At 45.2% G+C, this 16,601-nt stretch overlaps 1 protein-coding gene across 1 annotated transcript in view; it reads right to left on the bottom strand.

The window, feature by feature from the left end:
- The window catches only part of LOC132542581 (uncharacterized), a 40,461-nt gene that overhangs the window by 15,044 nt on the left and 8,816 nt on the right, over positions 1-16,601 (bottom strand). Inside the window, exon 2 of the mRNA XM_060205093.1 lies at positions 3,983-4,360. Coding sequence (XP_060061076.1) covers positions 3,983-4,360 — 378 coding nt within the window. The remainder of the gene's footprint in view (positions 1-3,982; positions 4,361-16,601) is intronic.

Below are 16,601 nucleotides of genomic sequence, written 5' to 3'. Positions count from 1 at the left end.
AGCCAGGGACCTGATTCATGGCAAGTGTGTGTGCTCAACTGAGTGCACCACTACCTGAACCCCTAGAGAATTTTTTTTTAATTTTTTTTTATTTAAGAAAGGATTAATTAACAAAACCATAGGGTAGGAGGGGTACAACTCCACACAGTTCCCACCACCCAATCTCCATATCCCACCCCCTCCCCTGATAGCTTTCCCATTCTCTATCCCTCTGGAAGCATGGACCCAGGGTCATTGAGGGTTGCAGAAGGTAGAAGGTCTGGCTTCTGTAACTGCTTCCCCGCTGAACATGGGCGTTGACTGGTCGGTCCATACTCCCAGTCTGCCTCTCTCTTTCCCTAGTAGGGTGTGTCTCTGGGGAAGCATTGGTGGGGTCTTCAATCCAGGGAAGCCTGGCTAGCATCCTGATGGCATCTGGAACCTGGTGATTGAAAAGAGAGTTAACATACAAAGCCAAACAAATTGTTGAGCACCTAGAGAATTTTTTTTTCATTGCCAACAAGATGTTCGTTTGGTGCCAACACTACGAATCCACTGTTCTGGGTAGCCATTTTATTTTTAATCCATCTATTTTATTAGATAAGACAGAGAAATTGAGAAGGGTGTGGGGATAGAGAGAGAGAGAAATAGTGACACCTGCAGTCAGTCCTGCTTCACTGCTTACCCCCTGCAGGTGAGGAGCAGTGTCTCAAACCTGGGTCCTTGCTCATGATAACATGTGCCCTCAATTGGGTGCATTACTTCCCGCCCCCTAAAAAAGTTATTTTTAAATATTTTTATTTATTTTTAAAACTATAAAAGTGTTTTATCTTTATTTTTTTTAAAGAATAAGGATAACCAGAAATCAAGAGGGAGGGAGACAGAAAGACACCTGCAGCACTGCTTCACAGAACTTTCCTCCTGCAGATGGGGACTGGGGGCTTGAACCGTGGTCCCTTATGCATTGTAACATGTGCACTCAACCAGGTGCGCCACCAACTAGCCCCAATATTTTATTTTAAGGAAGTACCTGACCACTACTCAGCTCTGGCTTATGGTGGTGTTAGATACTGAATATAAGACCTCAGAGTTACAGGCATGAAAATCTTTTGCATCACCATTATGCTGTTTCCCTATCTCTAAAAAATATTTTCAAAGCTTTATTTATGAGAAGGAAAGGGAGAGAGAGAGAAAACCAGATCATCTGGCATATGCATTGTCAGGAATTGAACTCAGGACCTCATGCTTGTAGGCCCAACATTCCAAAATAAATAAATCCTTTTTTAAAAAATTGACACTTGTGGGGCAGGAGTAGATAGCATAATGGTGCAAAAGATTCTCATGTCTGTGGCTCCAAAGTCCCAGGTTCAGTCCCCTGTACCACCATATATCAGAGCTGAGCAGTGCTCTGATTCTTCTTCTTCTAGCGTTTGCCCAGTGCTCTGATAAAAAATAATAATAAATAAATAAAGACAACAATGAGATACTTCACTCCTGTGAGAATGTCATACATCAGAAAAGGTAGCAGCAACAAATGTTATGGAGCCGTGGGGACAAAGGAACCCTCCTGCACTGCTGGTGGGAATGTCAGTTGGTCCAATCCTTGTGGAGAGCAGTCTGGAGAACCCTCAAAAGGTTAGAAGTGGACCTACCTTATGACTCTGCAATTCATCTCCTGGGGATATATCCTAAGGAACCAAGCACACCCATCCAAAAGGATTTGTGTATACTTATGTTCATAGCAACACAATTTGTAATAGCCAATACCTGGAAACAACCCAGGTGTCCAACAACAGATGAGTGGCTGAGTAAGCTGTGGTATATATACACAGTGGAATATTACTCAGCTATTAAAAATGGTGAATTCACCTTCTTTATCTCATCTTGGATGGAGCTTGAAGGAAGCATGTTAAGTGAGATAATCCAGAAAGAGAAGGATGAATACGGGATGTTCTCATAGACAGAGGTTGAAAAAGAAATTCAACAACTACAAGGGCAACAAAGGGGAATAAGTTAATAAATATTTTTTTTAAAAAAAAAGAAAAATTCAGAAGAGAAAACACAAAACAGAACTTGGACTGGAGTTGGTGTATTGTACCAAAGTAAAATAACGCAGGGGTTGGGCAGGGGTAGATAGCATAATGGTTATGCAAACACTCTCATGCCTGAGGTTCCAAAGTCCCAGGTTCAGTCCCCTGCACCACCATAAGCCAGAGCTAGGCAGTGCTCTGGTAAAAAAAAAAAAAAAAATTAAAAAATTTTAAAATTCAGGGGTCTGGGGAAGGGTTCGGGTCCTGGAACATGATGGCAGAGGAAGACCTAGTAGGAGTTGTATTGTTATGTGGAAAATTGGGAAATGTTATGTATGCACAAACTATTGTATTTTACTGTTGACTGTAAGCCATTAATCCCCCTATAAAGAAAATTTAAAAATAATAATAGGGGGTCGGGATTTGTGGTGAGCCCCAGCAATAAATCTGGAGGCAAAAAAAAAACAGGGAGGGTTTCCCAGTGTGTGCAAGTCCACAGCATAACAGATTATGAAGAAAGCAGACCCCCCCCCCAATGCAATGTGCTCAAAGCTGTCGCTGTACAGTGAGCCTTAGCCTGTGTCAAGGAGCCAGGATGGAAAAGGTTAACAGCAGCACCCGAATATCAGCTTCAAAGCCAATCCACTCCCTCTGTCCTCTTTTGCAAAGAATGCAACAGAGAGGAGTTATTTGATAGGCCTAGGTGGTGGCTCACCCTGTAGAGCTCCCAAGGTACCACGGGACCGGCCAGTCCCCATCTGAAGGGAAGAAGCTACGCAAATAGTGAATGAGTGCTGCAAGTATATATTCCTCCCTCCCTCCCTCCCTTCCTATTTCTCTCTAGGGAAAAAGAGAGAGAGAGAGTGATGGAGTCGGGCGGTAACGCAGTGGGGTTAAGCGCACGTGGCACAAAGTGCAAGGGGAGCCCCCAGCTCCCCACCTGCAGGGGAGTCACTTTACAAGTTGGGAAGCAGGTCTGCAGGTGTCTTTCCCTCCTCTCTCCATTTCTCTCTGTCCTATCCAACAACGACGACATCAATAACAACAATAACTACAACAATAAAAAAAAAACAAGGGCAACAAAAGGGAATAAATAAATAAATAGAGAAAGAAAAGAAAAAATGGCCACCAAGAATGGTGGAATAGGAGTTGTGGCTCAGGCTCAAGAGCCCCAGCGGTAACTCCCGTGCAATAAATAAATAAGCTATTGGGGTGGGAACTCGTGTATTACCTCTGCTAAGGGGAGAACAGGGAAGAAAAGGGCCTCGTACTGGAAATCTTTCTAGATGTGACTTGTGGCCTAGAAGCTGCCCCTCCCCCAGTCTTGAGGAAACTGAAGAGGCGGTCACCTGGAGGGACAGGTGGGCCTGACGGGGTGCTCAGGGTGGGGCCGGCCGGCCGGGCAGCTGAGTTCCCAAACGCTCAGGGGTACAAGTCTGAGCAGTTGCTGGAATGTGAGGGCAAGAGCGCGGTGACACACTGGGGGCCCCTATCAACTCATCTCTAGAAAAAGATGTCGCCTCCAGATCGAGCCCCCAGATTGAGTCCCAGGATTTCCTGCGGGTTTCCTAGAACCCGGCCCGGAAGGTGGGCGGGGTTCCTGCCTCCCCACTGGGGACGGATTGAAGCCCCAGATCGCAGGCCCCCGCCCCCGCCAGCGCAGCACGCGGCCCGGAGGTCCCCAGCTCGTCCCCTCCCCGCCCATTTCCGCAAAGCAGCGGCTCCCGGCAGCACCTCCGCGGCGGCGGAACCCGGCGGGACACGTGCCGGCCAGTGTTCGGTCCCCGCCCTCGGCCGACCCCGCCCTGTCAGTCCCTGCTCCCGCTCTCGGGGTTGTGGAGGGTGGTCGCGGCCTTGGGAGGGGCGGCAGGCCCAGGGCGGAAGCAGAGGGCGGGGGCCCGGCTGTGAGGGCCGGAGCTCGAGCCCACGCCCACCCGGGCCTCCGGACTGGCGCGTCTGGGAGCGGGACGAACCGTCGTGTGGGCCCCGCAGTGCGGGCGCTGCGCCCAAGCAGGGCCGGGTCGGTGCCCGCCAGGTGCGCTGAGCCGGTCTGGCAGCGGGGCCCCGAGAGCGGTTGTCCGGGTAGAGGCCGGTCACGTGAGCGCGAACCCACTCCCCGGAGGGACGCGGTGGGTGAGCCCCGGGGACAGCCCGTCTCCGTCCCGCACGCCGTGACCCGCTCAGCCTGCGGGTGGGGAGCGGGCCCAGGAGGCGCGGAGCTCGGCTCTGCACCGCCACCGTGTGGCCGGAGGGAGCAGCGCTGGAGACTCCTCGAGAGTGGGGGGTGAGCGGAGGGGACTTTCCTGTAATGGGATTTGGGTTGCCGTGGCAACGGTGGACCGAAGGCCCGACTTCCCGGGACCCCGGTATGATCTTACCCAGCAGCCGCCCCACGCTACTCAAAGAATAACGGGATGTGGATAAGAATGACCACCCTGGGGACCGGGCACACTTGGTTGAACGCACAGTACCGCGCGGAAGGACCCCTGTTCAATCCCCACCCCCACTTTCAGGGAGGAAGTTTCACAAGCGGTGAAGCAGGGCTGCAGGTGCCTTTCTTCACTCTCAATTTCATTGTCTCTATCCAATACATACATAAAATTTAAAAAGGGGCAGAGGTAGATAGCATAATGGTTATGCAAATAGAGTCTCATGCCTGAGGCTCCAAAGTCCCAATTCAACCCCCCACACCGCCATAAGCCAGAGCTGAGCAGTGCTCTGGTAAAATAATAATAAATTAAGAAAGAATAACTACCCCTCCCAGAGGTAGTAAGACCTCCAACAACTATATGAAAGGCATTCAAATAGATGAGCAGGTAACAACACGTAGGGAAATTTCCTATGTTCATGGCACCCATTCTCAGGAAAACATGCATAACATTTAGGGAGAAACTCATGTTATTAGACTTGCCTTTTTCTTTTCTTTTTTTTAAAGAATTTATTTATTTATTTATGAGCAAGATAGGAGGAGAGAAAGAACCAGCCATCACTCTGGTACATGTACTGCCAGGATCAAGCTCAGGACCTCCTGGTTGAGAATCCAATGCTTTATCCACTGCGCCACTTCCCAGATCACTTTTTTTTTTTAAGATTTTATTTATTCATTCATGAGAAAGATACGAGAGAAAGAACCAGACATCACTCTGGCACATGTGCTGCCAGGGATTGAACTCAGGATCTCATATTTGAGAGTCCAATGCTTTATCCACTGTGCCACCTCCTGGACCACTAGACTTGCTTTTATAAGCATGCTGATAATACTCAACAGAGGAGTAAGGCACGCTAATCACACCCAACAGATGAGGAATTGAGAAGATATAGGTCATTGAAGGTCACCTTCCTGAAGGGGGAATCAAACTAAGACTGAAGAATGTGAAAAGTGTCCAAGACATGAAGTAAGCAGGCAGGGGGACAGTTGTATATATAAAGATGAGCTTTGGCAACCAGTTGGTGGCGCACCTGGTTAAACTTACACATTACAGTGTGCAAGGACCCAGGTTCAAGCCCCTGATCCCTATCTACAGGGGGAAAGCAAGAGTGGTGAAGTAGTGCTGCAGGTGTCTCTCTGTCTATATCTCCCCCTCTCAATTTCTCTGTCCAATAATAAATAAATAAATAAATAATACTTTAAAAAAAGATGAACTTTGAGTTTAGTTTGTGTAGGAGATACTAAATTTACAACGACAACAACAATAATAATTACAACAATAAGACAACAAGGGCAACAAAAGGGAATAAATAAATAAATATTTTTAAAAAAAAGGAGATACTAAATTTGACTAAATCAATTGAGTATCAACCTCAAAAAACTTTGCCCTAAACATACAGCTTTTATTTTTTGAGTATCAGTTGAAATACTTATAGCTGTTAGAAATATTTTGTCATACATCACTAACCACCCCTATTATAACCCCCTATACACACCAATGCCAGTCCTGCCTTTTGGAAAACACCATCTGAGAAATTAATGAAGAGACATGATGAAACCACGGTTAATATTGAGTATAGGTTATCTATGTCCCAAGTAAGGTGCTTGCTGATTTTCATAATTATCTAAGTTCTAGATTTACCATCACACATGATTTTATCTTTTTCTGGCTGGTCACACTTTGATGGCTTCCCATCCTCTTCTAGATAAAGAGAAAGTAGGTCAGTATACTCTAGAAGTCCTTTGGGGCTCCTCATACAACCCTGTCATAGCCACTTGAAGTTGGCAAAGAGAAGCAGACAGGAAAGACTCCCTAGAGGAAGTGACATTGGAACTGACATTATCTTAGGGAAGAAAACTAAGAAGTAGTTGTAAAGAATGTCATATAGGTAGAAGAAGCTAGAATGTTCAAAGTTTCTTTCTTCTTTTTTTTTTTTTTTAAAAGAACTCATTTTATTTATTCATGAGAAAGATAGGAGGAGAGAAAGAACCAGCCATCACTCTGGTACATGTGCTGCCGGGGATCAAACTCAGGACCTCATGCTTGAGAGTCTAGTGCCTTAGCCACTGCACCACCTCCCGGATCACAGTTTCTTCTTTCATTTATTTTTACCAGAGCACTGCTCAGGTTGGGCTTACGGGTGGTGCTGGGAATAGAACCTGGAGCCACAGACATGAGTCTCTTTACATAACCATTATACATCCTGCTCCTTTTAAAATCTTTTTAAAACAATTTTTTTTTAAGCACTTGGCTCTGTCTATGCTGATATGCCACCCTCTGTCTCAGCTTTGAGGCAGATGACTCCTCTTTACTGTCCATCCTTCTTTTGGTGTTTTGTTTTGTTTATCAGAACACTGCTCATCTTGGCTATGGTGGTGTGGGGGGATTGAATTTGAGATTTTGGAGCCTCAGGGATGAGAGTCTCTTTGCATAATTATTATGTTATCCATTCCCCCCATTAAAACTTTTTTTTTTTTTTTTTTGCCTCCAGGATTATCACTGGGGCTTGGTGCCTGCACTATGAATCCTCTGCTCCTGGAGGCCATTTTTTTCCCTTTTGTTGCCCTTGTTTTATCTTTGTTATTATTACTGTTGTCATTGCTGTTGTTGGATAAGACAGAGAGAAATCAAGACAGGGTTGGAAGACAGAGAGGAGAGAAAGATAGACACCGCTTGTGAAGTGACCCCCCCTCAGGTGGGGAGCTGGGTGCTAGAACTGGGATCTGGCTTTAAGTTCAGTGACCTACGGACAGTGCCACTCCCTTGGCCCTTTTGGGAAATTTTTTCATTATTTTTATTTATTGAATGGACACAGCCAGGAATTGAGAGGAGAGAGGGAGATAGGAAGAGAGACAGAGACACCTGCAGCCCTGCTTCACCACTTGTGAAGCTTTCCCCCTGCAGGTGGGGACTGGAGGCTTGAACCTGGGTCCTTGCGCACTGTTAACATGTGAGTTCAACCAGGTGCCATGGCAGCATCTGGAACTTGGTGGCTGAAAAAGAGTTAAGATATAAAGCAGAAAAATGTTGATTAGTCATGAACCTAAAGGCAAGAATATTGCAGATGAGGTTATGCAAAGAGACTTTCATGCCTGAGACTCCAACGTCCCAGGTTCAACCCTCAGCCCCACCATAAGCCAGAGCTGAGTAGTGCTCTGGTAAAAATTAAAAATAAATAAAAATAAATTTATATAAAAAAGAATATTGCAGATGAATATTTGGGGTGTCCATTTTGGAAAAAGCTAATAGGTCTATTTTATGTATATTCCAATAGGCCTATGACTTTACTAGTTTTTGCCTGAGCCTGACAGCTAACATGCAAGTGGATGCAAGGTATTGTTGGGGAGATAGTGTTATAGTTGGAAAAAGGACTAGAAAGCTGGATTGGGGGAGAGAGTAGCTCCCAAGTATGGGAAAAGTACATAAATATTGTTAACTGTAAACCTCATTGATTTGATCTGAGGCCCATGTTCAGCACAGGAGCCTGTGTAACCGCTGCCCTGTAGGTCTGAGCTGACATTCTATGGTCACAGCTAGGAACATTCCAGGCTGCGCTAATTTCAGGACCCATCATCCTTGAGTGGTAGAATATGTTGTCCAACCTTCCTTCAGAGAGTGGGGCAGTCTCTACGTTTGTTGATCCACACTGAGGACAAGGTCCTATGGGGCCCACAAAGGAGCCCATTATGTTGTTCCTAATGGAGATGACCAGTGACAGTGGAGAGAGGGATCTGTTAGAGGTCTAGGCACAACGTGTCTGTGTGGGAATTCCAGGACTCCCTGACCAAGGCCCCAGGTAACAGAGTGACCTGGTAGTGACTAAAGAGTCATAAAGGGGCCGGGTGGTGGCACACCTGGTTGAGCACATGTATTACAATGTGCAAGGACGCAGGTTCAAGCCCCAGTCCCCACCTGCAGGGGGAAAGCTTTGTGAGTGGTGAAGCAGTGCTGCAGGTGTTTCTCTGTCTCTCTCCCTCTCTATCACCCCCATCCCTCTTGATTTCTGGCTGTCCTTATCCAATAAATAAAGATTAAATTTTTTTTAATAAATAAATTTTTAAAAAAAGAATCATCATGAAAGTATGCCAGTCTCTTGCCCTTATCTAGCTTTTGTAGTCCTTACTTTGTCTGAGAAGGTTAGCTTTGGAGTGACTGAAGGAAGTGTACTTCCATCTCTATGTTGTATGGTGCTAATGATCCCAGGACCTTGGGCAGGTGTGAGCCTTCTGAGCCACCTTCCCAGTTCAGATATGTGCTACCACCCCACTTTATGGAGTTTCACACTTTTTTTTTTTTTTTTTTTTTACCAGAGCACTGCTCAATAAGCTCTGGCTTATTGTGGTGCGAAGAATTGAACCTGGGACTCTGGAGCCTCAGGCACGAGAGTCTCTTTGCATAATTATTTTGCTATCTACCCTCTGCCCTTCATACATTTTTTTATAAATGTTTTTTTATCTTTTTTTCCTTAACTTTATTTATTTATTCCCTTTTGTTGCCCATGTTGTTTTATTGTTGTAGTTATTGTTGTTGTTACTGATGTCGCCGTTGTTGGATAGGACAAAGAGAAATGGCGAGAGGAGGTGAAGACAGAGAGGGGGAGAGAAAGATAGACACCTGCAGACCTGCTTCACCCACCGCCTGTGAAGCGACTCCCCTGCAGGTGGGGAGCCGGGGGCTCAAACTGGGATCTTTACATTGGTCCTGGCATTTTGCACCACGTGCACTTAACCTGCTGCGCTACCGCCTGGCTCCCTGTTTTTTAAAAAAGATATGCTGGGAAGACAGCATAATAGTTATGCAAAAAGGCTTTCTTGCCTGAAGCTCTGAGGTCCCAGGTTCAATCCTTAACACCAGCATAAAGCCAGAGTTTAGAAGTGCTCTCATGAAATAAAATAAAGTAAAATAATTTAAGCCAGAGCTGAACAGTGCTCTGGCATATCTACAACTATATCATTTTCTCATTAAAATAAGAGAAATAAAAAAAATATATAAAAGTTTTGCTTGTCTTGGGTGGGGGCATAGCATAATGGTTAGGCAAAGAGACTTTCATGCCTGAGGCTCTCAAGTCCCAGGTTCAATACCCCACACTGCCATAAGCCAGAGCTGAGCAGTGCTCTGGTTAAAAAAAAAAAAAAAAAAAAAAAAGCAATAAATGATTCTCTCTTGTGGTCCGGGAGGTGGAGCAGTGGATAAAAATGTTGGTGTCTTGGGAGTCGGGCTGTAGCGCAGTGGGCTAAGCGCAGGTGGCGCAAAGCACAAGGACCGGCATAAGGATACCGGTTCGAACCCCGGCTCCCCACCTGCAGGGGAGTCACTTCACAGGCGGTGAAGCAGGTCTGCAGGTGTCTATCTTTCCTCCTCTCTGTCTTCCCCTCCCTCTCTCCATTTCTCTCTGTCCTATCCAACAACAATAATAATAACTACAACAATAAAACAAGGGCAACAAAAGGGAATAAATAAATAAAATAAATATAAAAATATATATTTTAAAAAAAATGTTGGTGTCTCAAGCATGAGGTCTGAGTTCAATCCCCAGCAGCACATGTACCTGAGTGATGTCTGTTTCTCTCTCTCTCCCTCCTGTATCTCTCATTAATAAATGAATAAAATATTTTTAAAAAATTTTTTTAAAAGTTTTGCTTGTCTTAAAAGAGCCAGAGCAGGGGGCCAGGCAATAGTGCAGCGGGTTAAGCACACATGGTGCGAAGCACAAGTGCCAGCATTTGGATACTGGTTTGAGCCCCTGGCTCCGCACTTGCAGAGGGGAGGCTTCACGGGTGGTGAAGCAGGTCTGCAGGTGTCTGTATCTCCCCCCTCTGTCTTCCCCTCCTCTCTCCATTTCTCTCTGTCTGATAGGACAACAAAATGGGAAAAATGGCCTCCAGGAGCAGTGGATTCGTAGTGCAGGCACAGAGCCCCAGCAATAACCCTGGAGGCAAAAAAAAAAAAAAGCCAGAGCAGAATTTTGCTCTAGTACACATAGTTCCAGAGGTTGAACCAGGAACTCAGACATATTATATCCACAGTTCTACCCCTGAGCCAGCAACCAGGTCCCAGAAAGTTTCATCATTTTTTTAAAATGGTGGTTTCACCATTTTATTTTTATTTATTATTATTATTTATTTAAATTTTTATCTTTATTATTGCATAGACAGAGAGAAATTGAGAAGGGAGAGGGAGATAGAATGAGAGAGGCAGAGAGAAACGTGCAGCCCTGCTTCACCACTCATGAAGCTTTCCTCCTGCAGGTGGGGACCAGGGGCTTGAACCTGGGTCCTTGCGCACGTTAATGCGTGCTCTTAACCAGGTGCACCACCATCTGGCCCCCTATTATTTATTTATTTTCCCTTTTGTTGCCCTTGTTGTTTTTCATTGTTGTTGTAGTTCTTATTGTTATTGAGGTTGCCGTTGTTGGATAGGACAGAGAGAAATGGAGAGAGGAGGGGAAGACAGAGAGGAAGAGAGAAAGATAAACACCTGCAGACCTGCTTCACCACCTGTGAAGCGACTCCCCTGCAGGTGGGGAGCCGGGGGCTCGAACCGGAATCCTTACACCGCTCCTTGGCGTTTCGTGTGCTTAACCTGCTGAGCTACCACCGGTCCCCCAAGTTTCATCATTTGTAAAGGTTTGAGAGAGTTTTACGTGAAAAAGAAGGAAAGCAAGAACACCAGGGACTGAACCAGGAGCTTTAGACTTACCTGCCCCAGCTCTACTAGTTGAGCTATTCCTCTAGCCTAATTCCAGCTTCTCACAGAAGGTTTTTCTTGCAGTTTCTCTTCTGCTCCAGTCTCCAGTGTTCTCCCTATATACTTGGGGGATAGATATCTTTCTGGGGAGGGAAGGTCCAGATCTCACAGTATTTAAAAGTTATATGGACAGAGGAGCTCACTGAGTGGGTGGGTGGAGCTCAGACTCTGATATGTGGGCTTCCATGTCCATTCCCTGAACTTGCATATGACAGAGCTCTGGCCTTTCATAAAAATCAAAGAGGAGCAACCCAGGTGTTGACACAGTGGATAAAATGTTAGACTCAATTATGAGGTTCCTAATTCCATCTGGCATTACATGTGCTAGAGTGATGCTGAGAGAGAGAGAGTTTCTCTTTCAGATATATATAAAAAAATCTTGTTTATTCTTTCTTTTCTCTTTCTCTTGTTTCTTTCTTTTTCCTTTCCGTTTCCTTTTCTTTTAAAAAAATCTTAAATAAAACAAGCAACCTGGGATCTGGTTCAGTGAAGGAAGACTGGTGTGTGGGGGGAGAGATAATGTAATGGTCATGGAAAAGACTTTCATGTCTGAGGGCCCAGAGATACCACGTTTCCCCACAGGTCCTACCCCAACCCCCTCTTCACCACCATAAGCTATAGGTGAGCAGTGCTCCAGTAAAAAATAATAGACACACACACATACATACATACATACACATACGTACACACACAATACACACATATACATACATGCATACATACATACATACATGCTCTGTGGGCTGGTGAAATAGTTCACTTGTGTGCTGCTTTGCTATGTGTGTAACCCAGCTTTGAGTCCAGCTCCTACTACTTTGAAGGAAGTTTTGGTTTTGGTGCTGTGGACTCCATATCTATCTACCTATCTATCTATCTATCTATCTATCTATCTATCTATCTATCATCTATCAATCTATTTCTGTTTGTTCCCATCTCCATCTCTATCAGAAAGAATGAAGGGAAGAAAGAAAGGAGAGGGGAGTCGGGTGGTAGCACAATGGGTTAAGCGCACATGGTGCAAAGCGCAAGGACCAGCGTAAGGATACAGGTTCAAGCCCCCAGCTCCCCACATGGAGGGGTCGCTTCACATGCGGTGAAGCAGGTCTGCAGGTGTCTTTCACCCTCTCTGTCTTCCCCTCTCTCCATTTTCTCTCTGTCCTATCTAACAACAACAATAATAACAACCACAACAACGATGAAAAACAACTAGGGCAACAAAAGGGAAAAAAATAGTCTCCAGGAGCAGTGGATTTATGGTACAGGCACCGAGCCCTGGCAAAAACCCTAGAGGCAAAAAAAAAGAAAGAAAGAACATAAAAGAAATTTGTCTTTAGAGACAGCCAGAAATCGTGAGGAAGAGGGATATGAGTGGGGAGGCTCCCAACCTGCAGGGGAGTCGCTTCACAAGCTGTGAAGCAGGTCTGCAGGTGTCTGTCTTTCTCTCCCGCTCTCTGTCTTCCCCTCCTCTCTCCATTTCTCTCTTTCCTATCCAACAACAATGACATCAATAACAACAGTAATAACTACAACAATAAAACAACAAGGGCAACAAAAGAGAATAAAGAAAAAATATTTTTAATTGGGAGAGAGATAGATACTTGCAGCACTGCTTCACCACTTGTGAAGCTTTCCTACTACAGGTGGGGACTGGGGGCTTGACCCCGAGTCTTTGCAATTGTAACGTGTGCTCAACCAGGTGTGCCACCACCTAGCCCCTCTTTCTTTTTTTATATTTTAATTTTATTTTTTTATTACCAGAGCACTGCTCAGCTCAGGCTTATGGTGGTGCAGGGGATTGAGTCTGGAACTTTGGAGCTTCTGGAGCCTCAGGCATGAGAGACTTTTTGCATAACCATTATGCTATCTACTCCCCACCCCACCCCCCAACGTTGTTTTGTTGATTTAGACCCAGAAATGGTGTTCCTCAGCTGTCACTCTTCCAGTTTGTTGCTGGTTGTCCCTGAATATTGTCTTTTAATCCCGGGAATCTCTCCCTCACCTCTTTTCTGTTCATGAACCAAACATGTCTGTATTCACCTATGGCTTGGTGTATTTCTGAAGAAATCCTAGTAATAAAAATTTTGTTGAGTTTTCAGGTGATTTTCATTGCTTTTCTTTTTAAAATATTTTTATTTATGTATTATTAGAGACAGAGAGAAATTGAGTGGGGGGGGATAGAGAGGGAGAGAGACACCTGCAGCCCTACTTAGCACTCATAAAGCTTTCCGCCTGCAGGTGGGGACCAGGGCCTTGAACTTGGGTGTTGTGACCCCAACAGGAGTTTGGGACTATTAGCATATGAATGACATCAGCCTGAGGCTGGGACACAAGGGAAGGTATAAAAGCACAGACTTGTGCAGGTCACTGTTTTTGGCTGCTGCTTCTCCTGGTCAGAAGCATCTCAGCAGAGGTGCTCCAGGTATCTGCCACGGCTACTTCTCCTGGGAACTGCACATGTGTGACTCTGCTAGCCGGTAAATTTTTATATATATATAATTTTTTTATTATCTTTATTTATTGGATAGACACAGCCAGAAATCAAGAGGGAAGGCGGTGATAGAGAGGGAGAGAGAGACAGAGAGACACTTGCAGCCCTGCTTCACCACTCATGAAGCTTTCCCCCTGCAGTTGGGGACTGGGGGCTCAAACCCGGGTCCTTGTGCATTGTACTACATGTGCTCAACCAGGTGCACCACCACCTGGCCCCGCTGGTAAACTTTAAGACCCCTCTACAGCCATGAGCAACCTATATATACCTCAGCTGATAATTGTTTATCTCATGGGACTAAACTTTGATAACTATATTCAGACTTTATAGACCTACTGTACTCTTTTTTTTTTTTTAAGATTTTATTTATTAATGAGAGAGAGAACCAGACATCACTCTGGTACATGGGCTGCCAGGGATTGAACTCAGGATCTCATGCTTGAAAGTCTAATGCTTTATCCACTGCCATCCCCCAGACCACCAGCGTACTCTTAACCCCTGATGATAGTTGCTTATTTTGTGTATCTAAATATATGGCCCAACTTTTGCAATGCTCTAATAAACCTTGTATTGTTTAAACCTGTTCCCAGCTCCCTGCTGTGAATCCTTTTACGTGCTGAAGCTCCCCAAAACTCCCTCTAAGTTAAAGTTTCAACACCTGGGTTCTCGTGCACTGTGCTGTGTGCGCTTAACCAGGTGCACCACCACCTGGCATTGCTTTTTCTAGTTGACCAGGGAGAGCTCTACATGGCTGTTACTGCTCCATAGTCACACCTCCAGAAGTCCCCAAAAATAAAATAAAAAAACTATTTATTTATTATTGGATAGAGACAGAAAGAAATTAAGAGGGCAGGGAGGAACAGAGAGAGAGAGAGACAGAGAAACATCTGCAGCAACTGCTCCACCCCTCTTGAAGCTTTCCCCCACCTGTGGGAGCCAGGGACTTGAACCTGCATTCTTATACACTGTAAAGTGTGCACTTAACCAGATGAACCACCTCCTGGCCCTGCCCCCCAAATTTTTAATTTAACTTTATCATTATTGTTGTTATTATTGTTTTAACCAGAACACTAATCAGCTCTGGTTTATGGTGGCACAAGGGATTGAACCTGGGGCTTTAGAGCCTCAGGCTGGTGAGTCTCTGCATAACCATTATGGTATCTATCCCTGCCTTTTTTTTTTTTTTTTTTTTTGCCTCCAAGGTTATTGCTGAGGCTCGGTGCCTGCACTACAAATCCACAGTTCCTGGAAGCCATTTTCTTCATTTTGTTGTCTTTGTTGTTGTTGCTGTTGTTGTTATTGTTGCCATTGTTGTTGTTGTTGGGTAGAACAGAGAGAAATCGAGAGAAGAGGGGAAGACAGAGAGGGGCAAAGATAGACATCTGCAGACTTGCTTCACCACTTGTGAAGTGGCCCTCATGAAGGTGGGGAGCCTGGGGCTCGAACCGGGATCCTTTTTTTTTTTTTTTTTTTTTTTTTTTTTTTATTTTTTTTTAAAGATTTTATTTATTTATTAGTAAGAAAGATAGGAGGAGAGAAAGAACCAGACATCACTCTTGTACATGTGCTGCCAGGGATTGAACTCAGGACCTCATGATTGCGAGTCCAATGCTTTATCCACTATGCCACCTCCTGGACCACCCGGGATCCTTTTTTTAAAAAAAAAATTTTATATGTACTTACTTTCTCTTTTGTTGCCCTTGTATTTTTTTGTTATAGTTATTATTGTTGTTTTTATTGATGTTTTTGTTGGATAGGACAGAGAGAAGTGGAGAGAGGAGGGGGAAAAAGGGGGAGAAAAAGACACCTGCAGACCTGCTTCACTGCCTGTGAAGGGATTCCCCCTGCATGTGGGGAGCCCAGGGCTCCAACCAGGATCCTTACGCCCATCCTTGAGCTTCGCGCCATGTGCGCTTAACCTAGTGAGCTATCGTCCACCCCCACTTTTTTTTAAAACTTCTTCCAGGGTTATTGTTGGCGCTTGGTACTGGTACTACCAATTCACCACTCCCACTGGCCATTTTCTTCTTTCGAATTTTTTTTTTAAGATAGGACAGAGAGAAATTGAGAGAGGACAGTAAGAGAAAGACACCTGCTGACCTGCTTCACTGCTAGTGAAGCGGCCCCCCTGCAGGTGGGGAGGTGGGGCTCCAACCTGGGTCCTTGGTTTGGTAATATGTGTGCTTAACTGGGCACACTACTGCTAAGCCCCCAAATTTACATTGTTTAGAAACATTCCTCTCTCTGTCTTCCTCTTCCCCCACCCCCCTCCAGAGCTCTATTCAACTCTGGCTTAAGGTGGTGCTGGGGACTGAACCTGGGACTTGAGGCATTAATGTCTTTTTGCTTAATCGACCTGTCAATGCCCATGTCAGGTGGAGAAGCAATTACAGAAGCCATGTCTTCCACTTTCTGCTCCCCATAAGTAATTTAGGTCCATACTCCCAGAGGGCTACATGTTAAGAGAAGATGACCATGGGGCTCTGGACTCCAACTCCATCAGGACTTGGAGAGAGAAGGCGGGGGGAGGAAGGACACTCGGAAGTAGTAGGTGTAACTTAGAAAGTAAAAGAAGGGGGAGTCCTGTGATAGTGCAGCAGGTTAAGTGCAGGTGGCAAGGACTGGCAGAAGGATCCCGGTTTAAGCTTCCGGCTCCCCACCTTCACAAGTTGTGAAGCAGGTCTGCAGGTGTCTATCTTTCTCTCCCACTCTCTGTCTTCCCCTCCTCTCTCCATTTCTCTGTCCTATCCAACAACAATGACATTAATAACAATAATAATTACAACAATAAAACAAGGGCAAAGAAAGGGAATAAATAAATAAATAAATATATATATATATATGGAAAAGAAGGCAGGAAAGGGGTAGGGAGAGGTATATATATATTCGTATTTGAGCCCCCACTCCCTACCTGCAAGGGGTCCACTA

Source organism: Erinaceus europaeus, chromosome 13 (assembly GCF_950295315.1).
Source record: "Erinaceus europaeus chromosome 13, mEriEur2.1, whole genome shotgun sequence".
Classification (NCBI taxonomy): Eukaryota; Metazoa; Chordata; class Mammalia; order Eulipotyphla; family Erinaceidae; genus Erinaceus; species Erinaceus europaeus.
The sequence above is the reverse complement of the archived record's forward strand: the minus strand, read 5'-3'. Positions and strand labels throughout refer to the sequence as shown.